This window comes from Dama dama, chromosome 15 (assembly GCF_033118175.1).
Source record: "Dama dama isolate Ldn47 chromosome 15, ASM3311817v1, whole genome shotgun sequence".
NCBI classification, from domain to species: domain Eukaryota; kingdom Metazoa; phylum Chordata; class Mammalia; order Artiodactyla; family Cervidae; genus Dama; species Dama dama.
The window spans coordinates 14065447-14080759 of record NC_083695.1 but is presented as its reverse complement, the minus strand read 5'-3'; the positions used below and the strand labels follow the sequence as shown (position 1 = coordinate 14080759).

General features: G+C 43.0%; 1 protein-coding gene across 6 annotated transcripts in view; it reads right to left on the bottom strand.

Annotated features, from left to right (window-relative positions):
* Positions 1 to 797: 797 nt before the first annotated feature.
* Positions 798 to 15313, bottom strand: part of TTC13 (tetratricopeptide repeat domain 13) — a 75947-nt gene continuing 61431 nt past the window's right edge. For 3 of the 6 annotated variants that reach the window (XM_061161509.1, XM_061161511.1, XM_061161513.1), the window contains 8 exons: positions 13862 to 13945; positions 12953 to 13037; positions 9426 to 9535; positions 6750 to 6885; positions 5578 to 5657; positions 3420 to 3498; positions 3200 to 3279; positions 798 to 1571 (listed from right to left, as the gene is read on the bottom strand). In XM_061161509.1, coding sequence (XP_061017492.1) covers positions 1457 to 1571; positions 3200 to 3279; positions 3420 to 3498; positions 5578 to 5657; positions 6750 to 6885; positions 9426 to 9535; positions 12953 to 13037; positions 13862 to 13945 — 769 coding nt within the window. In that variant the 3' untranslated portion in view covers positions 798 to 1456. The remainder of the gene's footprint in view (positions 1572 to 3199; positions 3280 to 3419; positions 3499 to 5577; positions 5658 to 6749; positions 6886 to 9425; positions 9536 to 12952; positions 13038 to 13861; positions 13946 to 15313) is intronic. The other 3 variants (XM_061161510.1, XM_061161512.1, XM_061161514.1) reach the window with 1 other exon arrangement.

Below are 15313 nucleotides of genomic sequence, written 5' to 3'. Positions count from 1 at the left end.
TGAATCTCTACAATCCCCCTCTCACTTTGCAATCCTGTAGGCTATATCTGGATGGAGGTCAAACAGCAGGAAGTTGAGAGTGCAGAGCAATGTAATGGATCGATGGAGATTTTGCATGGAACAGGGTTAAGTATGCTGAATCTTGAGAAGAACCTGGGAATGAATCATTGGTGCCCTGAGACTGCGGTAGGTCAGGACAGGCCTTGGGGCCAGAAAGGCCTGGCTGGATCCTAGCACCTTGGCTTTGGGGGCACCTGGGAGAGTCATCAAGCTCCCAGAGCCTCAACCCTCATATGTGTAAAATGAAGACAAAGACCCTGGGAAAGCTGACTGTGGGTGTGAGCTCTCTTTATAAAATGAGGTGTGCCTGACGATTTGTATCACCATCCAGATGAGAGGAGAACACGAGCCACATCTCGATGTTTTGAAGCGCACGTCAGTGCCCAGAACAGCACCTGTCCAAAGGGCAGGTCCTATCTGTCCAAAGAGCCGCCTTCTGCTGTTAACGCTGCAAGTGCCAGTGTGGAGTCTCTGCCGAGCATGGACGCCTGCAGACATGCAGACACTGCTGTGTCCTGCTCACAAGAGTCTGCGAGACAGAAACTAAAGAACAGAAAGCAGTGACTAGCTTAACTTTTTAACAGAGAACAAAGAAAAATGAAAATGACTGGAAATGGTGTTTAACTGAACCCATTTATGCACTGTCATTTACCCTGCCTGCAAAAGAAAGTCAGCAATTTTCTGACTGTTCTTATACCTCAAAGTGAAACTCGTTCACAAAATAAAAACATACATAATCCAGTGTCAAAAACTGGTGATTTATAGAAATCACCCCGTTTATTTCTTCCAATAAAGAGGAAAAAAACAAATAAAACATGTTTCAATAATTCAGTGTTTGAGTCACTGGCAAATACTGTTTGTATCATTCAACGTAAGTGTCCCAGGTCATGAGCTCCAGGCATGCTGACGGCCACGAATCTTCCACGGTTCAAACAAAACGGAGAGCCCACACGTGAGGACGATGTCAGTTGAAAACAAGATGCCTTATCACAGTGTGCATAAAAAGGTCTTTGAAAAATATTCAGATCTTTAAAGGAATGAAAACACTCCTGTTTTGTTGTAGCTTTTGTTCCCTTTAATTGTTAATTTTTGGAGTAAACTTTTTTCGCCGTGAGGAAGGAGTCGTATGACTTTGTAAGTGGAAACCAAGAGGCCACTGGCTAAGGCAAATGCCTCCCCTCCCAGACACAGAGCTCTTCTGTCCCCTCAAAACCTTCTTTCATGATTTCTGTTATGGTTCAGAAAGGTAAATAAAATGATTTCAAGTATTCAATTCCTATCAAAAATTGGTATCAAAAGTAATAAAGGACCTAATTTCTTTATAATTCCATGTTTTAAAAAATAACTTAAGAAGCAAGAGGCCCGGCCCTTTACTTGTATAAATACCACAGCGTAACTAGAGTTTCTTAAGACAGCGTGGAGAGGAGTCTGTGTTTAGCACCTCGATCATCGATCTTAATGTTGGGAACGTCTCTGACACGGACGGAAGAGTCTTATAAGAAGGTGAAATACTGAAAGAGAAAAATGCAAAGAAAGGGTGTGAAAATCAACACAATTTTACCAAAAAAGGCAAAGCTTACATTATATCAATTCCTATTACAATATTCACTTTGCAGTACTCCACATGTGTGACATCAGACAACATCACATATCAGGGGGACCTGTGAGCACAGCAGATCCTGTTGCAGCAGTCACTGGGGTATTAGCAGGCTCCCATCACGAGATGCAGGTAAATTCAACCAGTCTTCGGAAAGAAAATCAATCTCTGACTTACATAGTGAGTGTTGCCCACACACATCCCTCCGAGACGCACGCTAGACATGGAACCTGAAGACACATGTTTTGGGTCCAGCCTTGATCCTTATCGGCTTTAGTGGTTCCTCTCAGACCCACTTCCCTGTATTTGCAGCAAGAAGGACGGTATTCCTAACTCCCAGAGTTACTTACTCCTGGTAAGGAGTATGGAATGGTTGTCAATTACATTGTGAACCTGTAGCTGCATAATGTAAGGTGGCGTTGCTATTTTTTCCTCAAAGAGTTGTTGAAAGATCAATACTGTAAAATTATGCAGGAAACAGAGGCAAGGCCTTTGACCTTATGGTCATATTACTAAAACATATGTAAACTAGTAAACCCGAGACAAAAATACACTAGAAGGAGGTATAACTGTTAAAGGAGTTTTTATTACAAAGCTAATGGAATACTTACAAATGGGACCAAAGTATCTTACAGAGACAAACTTCCGTTTTAAACAGAGCACAGATTATCCAGTGATTTTTAGAGTGGTTGCTATGTTGAACAGATATGGAAAACTAAAACTGGAAGTTTCTATGATATTAAAAAAAAACATGGAGAAGGAGCAAGAGTCAATAAGGTTAAATAGTGAGATGTGCTTAAAGATTAAAGGCAAAAGGAGAAGGTGGCGGCAGATGAGATGGTTGAATGGCATCATAGACTCAATGGACATGAATTTGAGCAAACTCGAGGAGATAGTGGAGGACAGAGGAACTTAGGGTGTTGCAGCCCATGAAGTTGCAAAGAGCTGGACATGACTTAGGATTGAACAACAACAAAATTAAGCACCTGTGAGTTTAATTTCAGCATATATATACATATATATGGTGTGGTGCTTTTGAAAACAAGAGTCAGGAAAGATTGTAGTACTGGGCCCTCCCACGGTAACCATCAGGGGTAATTTCTTGCAGCTTTCCCTGACTCCTATGTATTTTGTACCTAAATCACAGTAAAGCACCACCTTCCCCAAACAAAGAGCACAGGAAAAATGCAGCTGAAAGGCAGGGGCCACCACCCAGGGAACTCTGAGTCAGGCCCAGCTCAGCTTTCAAAATCACTCCTGAATACTGACCCTGCAAGTCTGGGACAAAGGACCAATGAGCCAAGAGACAGGAATATCTGACTATATAAATGAGACATCTGTAACCCTTCCTTCACAAACTGGCTCCCTTATTTTATTCATTATTCATTTTTATCCATACACTCACCTGTTAAGGGGCCATAAATGACAACAAAAAAACAGTAACCTTGAAAAGCAGATTAAATTCATTATATAATCATAGCCCATAAAAATGAGCACAATTCCAGTTTCACTTCCTTTTGTTGACCCCTATCAAGCAGTTACCTTTTCAAGTTCATCCAGCTTTTAGCTATTTTGCTAAAGGCCTCTGAACCAGGGGCAGTCATAGCTTCAAAGTCAACCAACTGAAAAAGAAAGATTTAAGAATGTGGTTAAAGATGGAGGGGAGGGTCCCTTTGGGATTCAGTTCATTTGTGTGTCTTAACATAAAACTCCACAGACTGGGATTGAAACCGTTTCCCTTCTGGCTCCAGCTCCAACATACCTTCCCTTTGGGAATTTTTCCTGCTACTTCTTTTCCACTTGCCATCAGCGCTCCCACAATCACTGAGTAAGCGATCACACTATTCAGATAGAGAACAATTACCAGTCAGTCCAGGCCACAGACGGTTACCACATTAGAGCTCACCATGGATTTCCCATCCTAAAAGATGACATTGTATTTCTTTTAACAATTCTTTGGACATCAAACATAAGAATATTTTCATTTGTTCTAAAAATATTTGCTAATATACTAAGAAAAATATTTACTGGTTTACTAATTTAGGGGTAAATGTATAACAATAATATTTTTCTGAGACAAAAAGTTTCTTTTAATGATGAGTTTTTTTTAAATTGGTTTTCCTATTCTTATGAAACACTGAATTAGAAAATGTGCCTTCTTTCTATTATTTTAAAAAATTCATTATCTGCCACATCACATGGCATGTGGGATCTTAGTTCCCCAACCAGGGACTGAATCTAAGCCCCCTGCATTGGAAGCACGGGGTCTTAACAGCTGGACTGCCAGGGAAGTCCTTGCTTGCTTCTATTTTTAACTGCATGAGGCTTGGATTTAAAATGCATATATATAATATGCTTTGTAAATGCAAACATATTATTAGAGTTTAACAATAAAAACTTTGGCCCCAAAGAAGAAAAAGAACACATCTCAGAAAGTACTAACAGACTGGTCTGAAGGCTGGGTATGTGCACTTCCTTCCTGGCATGTCCAGACTCACTCTGGGCTCTGACATTCTTATTATGACGCCAGCTGTGTGCTTTATGAGAGGCACCCCAGGACGGAGACAGCCAAGACAGAGCTCTCGCCTCTGCACGTGGCCACCAGCCCTGCAGCCACCTATCAGGGAAGCCCTCACAGAGGCCATGGACACATGCACTCTGTCTTTGAAGGCCGTGGGCAGGGCAACAGACGGAGAGAGGGCAGGAAGGGGGCTGGCTGGGAGGGGCAGGAGGTGTGTGGACAAGCAGGGGGTGTGGTGGAGGGGCCAGAGTCAGGATGGAGAGAGGGCAGATGACAGGAAAGGTGACGAGGCCATGGTAAACCAGGGCCGGGAGGAGCTGGCACTGTGCACCACGCCACTGGGTTGGCACCTGAGCCAAGGAGAGGTTTAGGAGGCAGAGTCAATGAGACTTAGTCAGGGACTGGACAGGTGCGGGGGCTGAGGGGGAGACGGGGATGACTGGACCTCCTTCTCAGGTGACACAGAAGCCCACAAGCTGCTGTGTGAACACATGCACGCACAGTGTCTGCAAGTGGTGGATGAACAGGGCACACGGAGGCCCCTGCACGTTATAGATCTAGTTAGCATTCCTGTAACAGTTGTGCTGAAGGTACAATATTTCTGTTCCGATTTTACTTCAAGGCCACTTTCATTTTGTAAGTTCCAGGTGCACACTTGTCTACATGACAGAGTGATCTCCACCAGCCTAGTTTCCATCCATCACCACAGAGTGGTGCCCAACTTTCAGTGCTTTTTTAATAGTATAAGAAAACTTACTACCACATTTAGGAGAGTTTTACTTTCTAAAGTATTAGTCAGAGATCAACACACTTAAGTATATGATTTTGACCAAAACATCTTAAATTCAAACATGTGCTAACAACAGCATACGCCATTCACGTGATTCGCTGTACATGGTACCAAATAAAAGAGAATGAAAAGAAAGCTCTACAGACACACCCTTGTTTGAATGACACTTGAAAGACTCCTGATGAATTTGCTAAGTAGAATTCATTTATAACAGTAATAATACTTTGGGATGGTTGGTGATGCAAAAGCATTACACATTAGGGCTAAAGGTCAATTAATGGCCAAAATATGGGGGCGGCAGGGTAACAGTCTGGGCAAACACCAGGAATTAAAGCACAGTGAGCGCATGTGTGCACAGAGTGAGATTTGGATACATTTTTGTGAATGAATGAGCTCCAGCCTGTAAACACCAAGAACCTTCTACCAGAACTACCTTCCAGAATCCTTGATGACGCAGTAGATCAAGGACATCACTTTCAGGTGGACTTTGGAAAAACAAAGGGGGGTTCTCGCCATTGCTAGGATACCTGTACTCATACCCACTGCAAATGTAAGCAAAAGGCGAGTGTTCTTCACTACAAAACTGTCAGATTACAGGCTATCACCCACCTGGATCCACGAGAGAGCGGCATTAAATTATAAAAATAGTAAACTAAGGATAAGATTAAGTTGCAAACAGCATCAGCCTCCTAGGAAAAAAAGATATGTGCTCGTGAACTTAAATAATAGACTATAAACTCATTTTTATGAGGTGACAAGACACAGCAGAATCATTGATTAGGAAGAGGATTATTTCATTCTTCTCCTGCAAGGACCTACTTTTCATATCCCTGAACATTTTATACTCTTTCACATCATTTTTTTCTAATGAAAGGATATATGTACAGTTTAGTTTTGAGCAGTATGCTCCCAGCTGCCTTCAAAACGGCAACCTTTTTCTGATAAAGGTAGATATCTGTTTTGGTCTATAACATTATTTGCAAAGTCAAAATATACATTAGGATTAAAATAAAACAAAGTGCTTATTAATATTGTATATACTTTCTCAAACTACATGCCTCTCTACTCCAAGATTCTGATTAGCATCACCCCTCCCCCCACCCTCCACCCACCTCCCGCCACTGAAATTTAGGTGATCAGTATACTTAATTATATGTATGTGTGCGTGCTAAATCTCTTAAGCTGTGTGTGACTCTTTGTGACCCCATAAACTATAGCCCACCAGGCTCCTCTGTCCGTGGGATTCTCCAGGCAAGAAAACTGGAGTGGGTTGCCTCCAATTATATGTATAAACTGAATAAAGTCCAGAGAAATAAAGGAACTTTCCAAAAGCCATGGGCCTCCATTCCAGAATGTGGATGGAGCACCCCACTATACTCTCCACAGTGACAGCTACAATCATGCAAGTGACATTGTAGCTCCTTGGGAGCAGGATGTAGCTCCCCGTTGAATCAGAAAGCAATGGTGGAGGAGGTTGCAGTCCAGGAAACAGTCCCGTCCATCACGGACAACCTATACACTTAAATATTGACAAGGCTCTAATTTATGATAGTATAACACAGTAACTACATACATTCCACTTTCTCAGTTTCTGTAGTTATTAAATACAGGAATTGTCTCTATAAGAATGTTAAAAGAAATGTTTAAAGTTTATTTCTTATTACTTCTTATTAAATAAAGGTTATTTAAAGCTGATTTCAACCATAAATGTACGATTCCAATGAAAGAGGACAAAAGAATCATAAGCAGCCTGGATAAAATGAAGACAAACAGAAACCTACCCCAAGTTCTGATGAGAGAATCAGTACTTTTCCTTTTGCTGTTAGATCTTTATAAAGTGCATCTATTTCGGCGTGATACAATTGTGTTCTCTCTTCTGTGGTTTGAGTTTCCACAGAAAATAGTATATTGCCAACCCTAAAAATACAAGAATGTATGTCAGAGGCATGTATTATACAATTATAAACACAGGGGGTGGCAGGGTGTGGGGGAGCAGCAGGGTGGCACTCGGGGACGTGGCAGGACACGCGAGGCATGTCGGCGCCTTTCTGAGCAGACTGCCGAGGCGTGTCTCCTAACAGGCGGCCTATTCACAAACAGGTTTTGCTCAGTTTAACCATATGTATTTTTTAAAAAACACATGTTTTTAATTTTAATTTTTAATTGGGGGATAATAGCTTTACAACGTTGTGCTGGTTTCTGCCATACAACAACATGAGTCAGCCATAAGTATACGGACATCCTCTCCCTCCTGAACCTCCCTCCCACCACCCGCATCCCACCCCCAGGTCACCGCATGGCGCTGAGCTGAGGCCCCTGTGCTCCTCACCAGCCATGTTTTACACACGCTGATGCAGACATGTCAATGCTACCCTCTCGATTCGTCCCTCCCTTTCCTTCCCCTGCCGTGTCTGCAAGTCCTTGCTCTATGTCTGTGTCTCTGTTCCTGCCCTGAGGACAGGGTCATCAGTGCCACCTTTTTAGATTCCATATATATGTGTGTTAAAACAAGACAGCTGTTTTTCTCTTTTTGACTTAACTTCAATCTGTATAATAGGCTCTAGGTTCATATGTACGTCTTTTACGAGCTTAGGCCAATGGAGGAGGAAATAACTACACAGAGTACAACATATTTCAATGTGTTTCAATTTTATCAGACAATCACCCTATTACATCAGAAGAGCAGGAGCCGGGGCTGTGCACAGAAAACAAGCTCTGGGCCTCCGTGCTTTCATTGTTTAAAGCTCTGCTGCATGTGCAGCTCCATGTGAGGCCCTGTGGAGGATAAAACTTCCATGCAACAGGTATTTACTGTATAACACCAGTACCAAAATGCTGAAGATAGTCCTTAGATGCTTTGAAGAACAACCAGGCAAAGCAGCTGTCTTTATCGAGGAAAGGAGGGGGAAACAAGGTCACAGATTATTAGCAGTCCATGCGTAAGGCCATAACAGTTGATCAGAGGTTCAGAGGAGAAAGTTGATCTAATTTGGAAGATGTGGAAGAAAACAGAAAATGCTTTGTGGAAAAAGGGGCCAGAACTTGGGTCTTCAAGATGAGGATGTGAGTGAAAGAGACCCAAGAGGTAGGAGGTGACCTCGGGGAATAAGTCATCGAGGCAGGCCTGGTTCTGGCAGGAAAGTGCTTCAGGTAAAGCAGGAAGTTATTGTTCGAGGCCATTACTATAAAAGGATTTGCCTGTCTGGCAGGGGAGATGATTTCAGTGTTAACAGGCAATGGCAGGGTACGGACTAGGGAGGGATTTTTGGATCCAGGGAAACACCCAGTGGGGTGCAGCCCACTGAAGCACTGGTCAGGCACCAGGAGACCAGGGATGGAGATACGAGTCATGAGTCCTTGTGGGGGTCAGAGGCCCCAAGCAAGACTGACAACAAATGGAATGAAAAGAGATGGCTGAGGAAGATGCTATGTTTGGGGGAAGGATTTATGTACTCTAACTTAGTAGTTCCATTTCAGCTGGGAACTTCATCATGGGTGGGTGAAGAGGAAGGAGAAAATAATTTTACATCAGTAGAAAACCCTGGAATTCCTTTTATGTGAGGAGAACCATCTTTATTGGGAAGGTGCTTTGATAAGTGGTTTGGGGTAGAGATGGAGACCTCAAAGAAATGGGAGAGTCACAGCATCTTTGCTAAATGATGTTTCTCCCTGAAGGCTGGTGTGAGTTTTGACAAGGAAGCAAGAGGCCAGGAGGCAGAGGGGCTGAGAGGACATGGGGACCAATGCTGAGCTGCCAGACACCCCTGAGGCAGATGTGCTGGAGCTCAGGGCGGCAACTGAGGAACGCGTGTTGTGGAGGGGGCAACGACTGGGGAGGGTCAAGATCATTCCACCCAAGCTCAAGGATGTGGAGGCTCCGAGGTGAAGTCTGTATTTCAGACGGACATAAAATGATTATTAACACAAATTTTCTTTTGGTGCTATTATATAAGCTGAAAGAGTGGGAAACATCCTAAATGATCAGTGACAAGTATCCCCAAAATAGAATACTATGCAATTTTTAAAAATGCTTTTAAGAATAAGGTATGGGAAAACATTCATAGCAAGGGTAGAAAAGAAACAGGTTATAAAACAATATGTACAGTATAATCTCAGTTTTTAAAGGAAACAATGATTTAAAATTTTTTCTCTTTGCTTATCTATATTCTAAATTTTTAATAAAATATACTCCCACAATGAATTAAAACTATACTTAAAATTCGAATAACAGCCTTCAATCTGCCAATCTCTCATCTTTTTTTCACTTAATTGGTAAAAGTCTTCCTCACAACAAGCTTTAAAAAAGCTGGTTCTAGTGATACACTGGACCTTGATAATCTCCATTTCAGGAGACAGCGAAAGCCCAGAATGTCAAACCTCCTCTGGCAACACCAGGCGTCTGCACGCTTTCTGATGCCTGCCGCCCCCGTACACCCACACTTAGGAAGCACACGTACTTGTCTCCTGTAATCGTAATCGTGAAGCCATCATATTCCTTCCCTTGGTCTTTGAGGCTGGGAACTTTGGTGTTCACAGTGAACCCATCCTTTGTTTTAGTATTAAACTGCTTTCAAGGAAAAAGAAAATTCACATTACTAGTGAGATTCATTGTAAATTCCCAATCTGCAGCGCCAACTCTGACTTTGATGTTTCTAAGAAGGCTCAGAGAATGCAAGACATCGTGTCCTCTGTCCTGGCAGTTAGTGTCCAGGATGCCTACGCCTGCCCGTATGCCCCCATCCACTCTCTCAGCCCAAGTCACACTCCCCACCGCCCCTGCCAGAGGCCAGAAGAGAACCTCAGAGCAAAAGGCACATAGCCTTCCTTCAATGGCAACTCTCACTCCTGAGAGCTCCCTTTGGGTCTTTTCTCTTGTTCATCTTAATTGGCAGAAACTTTTGACACTTAGCAGAATAGCCGTATTCAACATCCTACAATTCAAAATAGCACCATGTATTTTTGCTAGTGCTTCCTCCAAGTAGACTCCTATCTGTCTGAAAAGTACTCAGAATTTTGTCAACCGAGAATTTTATACACACACATGCACATACCCCAACTGTGCAGACCACAGAGTAACAAAGCAGAGTATTCTAAAGGAATGAGAGATGACAGTGGCTCTTAAGGGTGATGAGTATGAACACAGCTTTCTGTTTAAAACACTTCTGACAAACTGAAAGCCAATAAATAGGTGTTGTCACTGCTCCAGAGACACTCTCCCCAAATTCGGTTACTGAGTGTAGCCAACAGTTTTTAGGATTGACAGACTTGAGTAAGAGAATCGATGGTAAAATAAAAACAGGTTGTGCTTCACAAAACACACTGGAGGCAGAGGCTGTCTGAAAACAGCGGCCAGCGGGCATCACTAAGGTGCAGGGAAGGGTGACGATGTGTGGATGTGGGCAGGACGGCTGGCAGCAGGGGCTGAGAGAGATATCTTTGTATGGGGACAAGGGCTTTCAGCAGCAGAACATGCTAACACTTAAGGGTGTGCGTCAATTCTCTCTAATGCTCCCAGCATGCCTATGAGACAGGCCACGATCTCAACCTCACAGGTGAGGAAACCCAGGTGGTGAGATGAGGCAAGCTGAGGTCCTGCCTGAGCTGCACATGGAAACAGGGGTCCAGGCCCTCAGGACATCCAGTCCCCTAACTCACTAACCAGTTGCCCAGAGGGGAACTGAGGTCCCTCTGAACTTGGCTGTTTGGCAGAAGCACATCGTGTATCTCAGAAGAACCTGTCAGGGCATCACATTCAACAAGCACTTTAAACACAAAGGCATATCTTTATTTACTTCTGTGTGTGCCTTTAGGAGCACCAGGACACACGCAGCCTGGGTGGAGGCACGGCGTGCAAGGCCACAGTCAGATGGCCGTTCCCAGATACAGCCACACCGGCAGAGACTGCGCTGGGAGCCAGACACTGGGTGGGCGGGTGATGCTGGGCCCCGAGCAGCTCTCCACACAACTGAAGCCGTTTGCGCATTATGCTTTTCTTAATACACACACACACACACACACACACACACACACACAGAGACATACATACATACATACTATGGGCTTCCCTGGTGGCTCAGACGGTAAGGAATCTGCCTGCAATGCAGGAGACCTGGGTTCAGTCCTCCGGTTGGGAAGATCCCCTGGTGAAGAGAATGGCAACCCACCCCAGTATTCTTGCCTGGAGAATACCATGGACAGAGGAGCCTGGTGGGTCACAAAGAGTGGGACATGACTAAGAGACTAACGCTCTCACTTTTCACTTTCATATATATGTGTTAAAATATCCCTGAACAGATTCTGTATTCTGCCTAATATAGTAAATTTAAATGCTGAAAATACCCATGGGAAAGCTAAAGACTAAAATCTGAGTCAGGCTCCAGTTTCTTTGTCTGGTGCATCTAGCAGTGCTTGGTGGGACCATTCTGCCCCCTGGGGGACATTTGGGGAATTCAGGGGAGAGTGTGGTTACAAGGTGCAAGGAACAGTCACACGGGCATGACTCCCACTGGATTTGCACATGGATGAAGTTGTTTATAATGTAATAATTACCTAGGCCTGGAATCAGACTCCATTTTACACTCAAACGCTAAATATTTGTTACAGCTGAAATACCCACTGACTTTTTTAGAAACGCAAACAGCATATAAACTGAGGAAAGTATATCTGTATATTGTACAGAACTTTATTAAGTGTGGTTTACCATTATGGAAAACCATATCACCAAAGTCACAGCTCATGGTACTTGAGTCAGCAAATGACAGAGAGCTACAGGGCTGCCTCTGGAGCCGCCACACTCACCAAGACTTCACACACATGTGCAAGCAACGGGCTACTTCTTTGCGGCTTCTCATGAAGACACGCCTGAATGCCGACATACTGCTTCTTGCCTATAAACAACTTACCTTCCAGAACTCCTTTACAGCATGTGGTGACTTTCCAAAGGATTTTTTGAGTATGTGGGATACATTCTTATGGATTTGATTTTAGTGCAGTAAAGGGGCCATCTGAACATGTTTGCTGAGTTAAGACAGCTTTGAGAAGACTGAGAACCACACCTCAGTTCACGAGACCCTCAAAATAACCACGTCGGCCAGAAACAAGGCTCATCAGCACACAAGAACCTGGAGTAGAAGCAGGAGAGACTACCCAGCCCAGAAAGCAGGCTGCACCCGGGGCTCGGGGTCAGCTCGTGGCTTTGTCCATGACGTGATGCCTCCTGGTTATTCTTTAGAAATGTGTAAGCCTTGTCACTCATAGAAATTTCTTAACATTCACTCGATGTACATCAGTCTTATCTACTATAGCTACAAGGAGAATATTTATTCAAGTTTTATGCTAAAGGTCAATTGATTAATTGAAAAAAATCAAATGTACCTGCTGTGGGCACATTTTGGGTAGTTTGGAGAAAAGGTTCATAAAGTTCTAATTTCTTAATGGATTATACTTTTAAAACAATATAATTATTTCCCCCTGATGGGCCCTTTATCTTCAATTCAAATACTTCTGATACTGATATTGCCACACCTGCTTTTCTCCAGTAGCATTTACCTGGCCGACCTTTCAGCCTTAAACTTTTTGAATATCATCTTGTTGCAGGTGTTTCCAGTGAACAGAACACAGCTGGGTTTTAAAACACGGATCTGAGATGCTTGCTCTTTCAGGGAGGGAATCCAGTCACTCAAGACACATCACCCATTACACACATTCCCTCCTTATCTTAATTTTCTTCCTTCTCTTTCTGTAAACCTTTAGTTGAACTGACTTTGTTTACTTTATTGCATTTTCCTACCTTCTAGGGTCTGCTTTAATTTTGGTTATTATTCAGGATGTGTTTTTATCAGTGTTTTTAAGTGGCACACTTTATAAAACTTAAAATACTAATAACATTAACAAATATGCCTCTAATGATAATGAGTTCTTTCTTTCAAAGAGTACTAATTCTTTCCCCTAAAAACATCTACTGTGGTTTTGATGATAAATTTACCTTCATAATTGGAAGGAGGTCTTCCACTTTGTGGACCTTTTCCAGAGCTTCTCTAACTTCCAACAATCCTTTAGGATTATTAGCTCTTTAAAGGGGAAAGAGAGAGAGATAGCAATTAAAATTAACACAGAAATCAGTAATTAATTATGCTATTACCTTTAATTTAGATAAATCCTTAATTACAACTGGCTCAATATTCAAAATGGTGGACCACAACCAAAGTACCGAAATAATGGAATAGCTTAATCAAATAAGTATTGGGCTACAGATGAGAATTAGGGAAACAGCAGTCTGTCCAGACGTGAAACAGGGAAAAGCAGAACGGATGGACAGCCAGTGTCTATGTGGACACACATGGGTCTGGGCTTGGTTAGAAAACTTTTGATTCTCCTATTCCGACTATGAAATTAGAAGTATACTTTTTTTATTCCTAAAGTTGCTCAAATGGAAGTATCCTACTAGGCTTTTATGCCAATTTTATATTTACTTGGTGACAACTAACCTTCAGAATCCTTTCTCCCCGGCCTTTTGTCCACTGTCCCATCTACACTGCACACTCTCAGTTGAGGGAGAATGAGTATTAAGGCGGAAATCCACCATTTAATCCCTAATTAAGAAATTTAAAGAAACACTCTGCTTTCATTGAATTCAAAGACAGGAGAGAGGCTAGAAAAGCCACAGCACTTCAAGATTAAAAACACTCAGTTGAGGTCCATGGATTTTGTAAAGCTATTAAAAAGGAGGTTCATAAATGATTATGAAAGGCTTTATGATTCTAAACACGATGTAAAAATGTGATATATTTTGTTCAGTCTGTCAATAGGCATAGTTTTCAAGTTTCATAAATATAGTTAATGAGAAATATATAAAATCTATCCATTACCATGAAAAAGAAAATTGAAAGATTACCCATGATAAACTAGAATTCTATCTTTAATAAAATGAAGAATTTTCTCAAAATATTCCAGGTATCTCATGTTGATCACCTGACCCCTGTTAAGAAAAAAATATACGTTGAGAATGTTTTTACATTGAGATATGTTCATTGCAACATTAACTCAAAAGGACAGTAAGAGAGCTGTGAGAATAATGTAGCCAAGAGGTTTGGGGCATTGGTTTGCTTGCAGTCAAAGAATGGGAGAAACAAACGCCTGTCTGAGCAAAACTGATGGTCAGCAACGGAAAGTACTCTGGAAGAAAGGTAAAAAAACTCAGTGCCGAGATGCCAAAGCAAGAAGAAAAGTTCTCAAGTGCTTCAATGAGGCTCAGGCTTATTTGGCACTTTACCGTTAAGAATCCCTCCCCTTTTCCAGCAACATGCCCCCCCCCCCCGTCCTGCCATATCACTGCTCTCAGTGTTCCTGACAGCGTTAGCTGCTAACACTCCTTCTGACCATGTAACTCACTAACTGTCTTCATCCCCTCCACCACTCTAAGTAGTGTTTTCCTCCCATTTCTACCCCAACCTCCATTTTCAAAACTATCCCAAGACTTCCCTGGTGGTAGAGTGGATAAGAATCCACCTGCCAATGAAGGGGACACAGGTTTGATTCCCGGTCTGGGAAGATTCCACATGCTGCGGACCGACTAAGCCCGTGTGCCACAACTACTGAGCCTGTGCTCCACAACGAGAGAAGTCACTGCAATGAAAATTCTGTGCATTGCGACTAGAGTCGCTCTCACTCGCTGCAACTAGAGAAAGCCAGCCTGTAGCAATGAGGACCCAGCGCAGCCCCAAAAATAAATAAATAAATTATTTTAAAAACAGCAGCAACAAACCTGCCCAGAACCTCATGTAGGGCCAACACGCTGACGCATGTGTCCAACAGCACACAGAGCCAACTACTCCCTGGACACAGCTCCCTGGGCTCCCCACTGGCGCATCAAACATCAGGTTCAGGAATTCACTCCAGCTCCCAAACATGTTCACCTGCTTTTTGCCCTGGGGCTTCCTGGCCTCCTGGGGCAACCACATCCCCGCAGCTGCATGCTCACCCCCACTTCTAACCCACCACCAGTGCTCCAACCCTGGCTTCTCGTGTTCACTCGTCCCCTCCGGCTCACTTTCACAGAGCTTTCCAGACCTCTGCACCAGCGCACCCAAACGTTACACAACTTTCTAACCACTCCCTATCCCTCCAAGGGAAGTCGCTGCCTTTGCCACCTGTGGCCAAAATGATCATCCAGATGTACGATTCTGTTCAGGTCACATCTCTGCTTCTGAGCTCTGAATGGCTATCACTTCCAGACAGAAAATGACTTTGCATGGGTATGTTAGTTATTTGTTGAGGAAAAAAAGCTATTTATGTTTTGGCTACTGCCTATCTTTCTAGGGTTGATTTCTGACAGTCCCCTTAACCA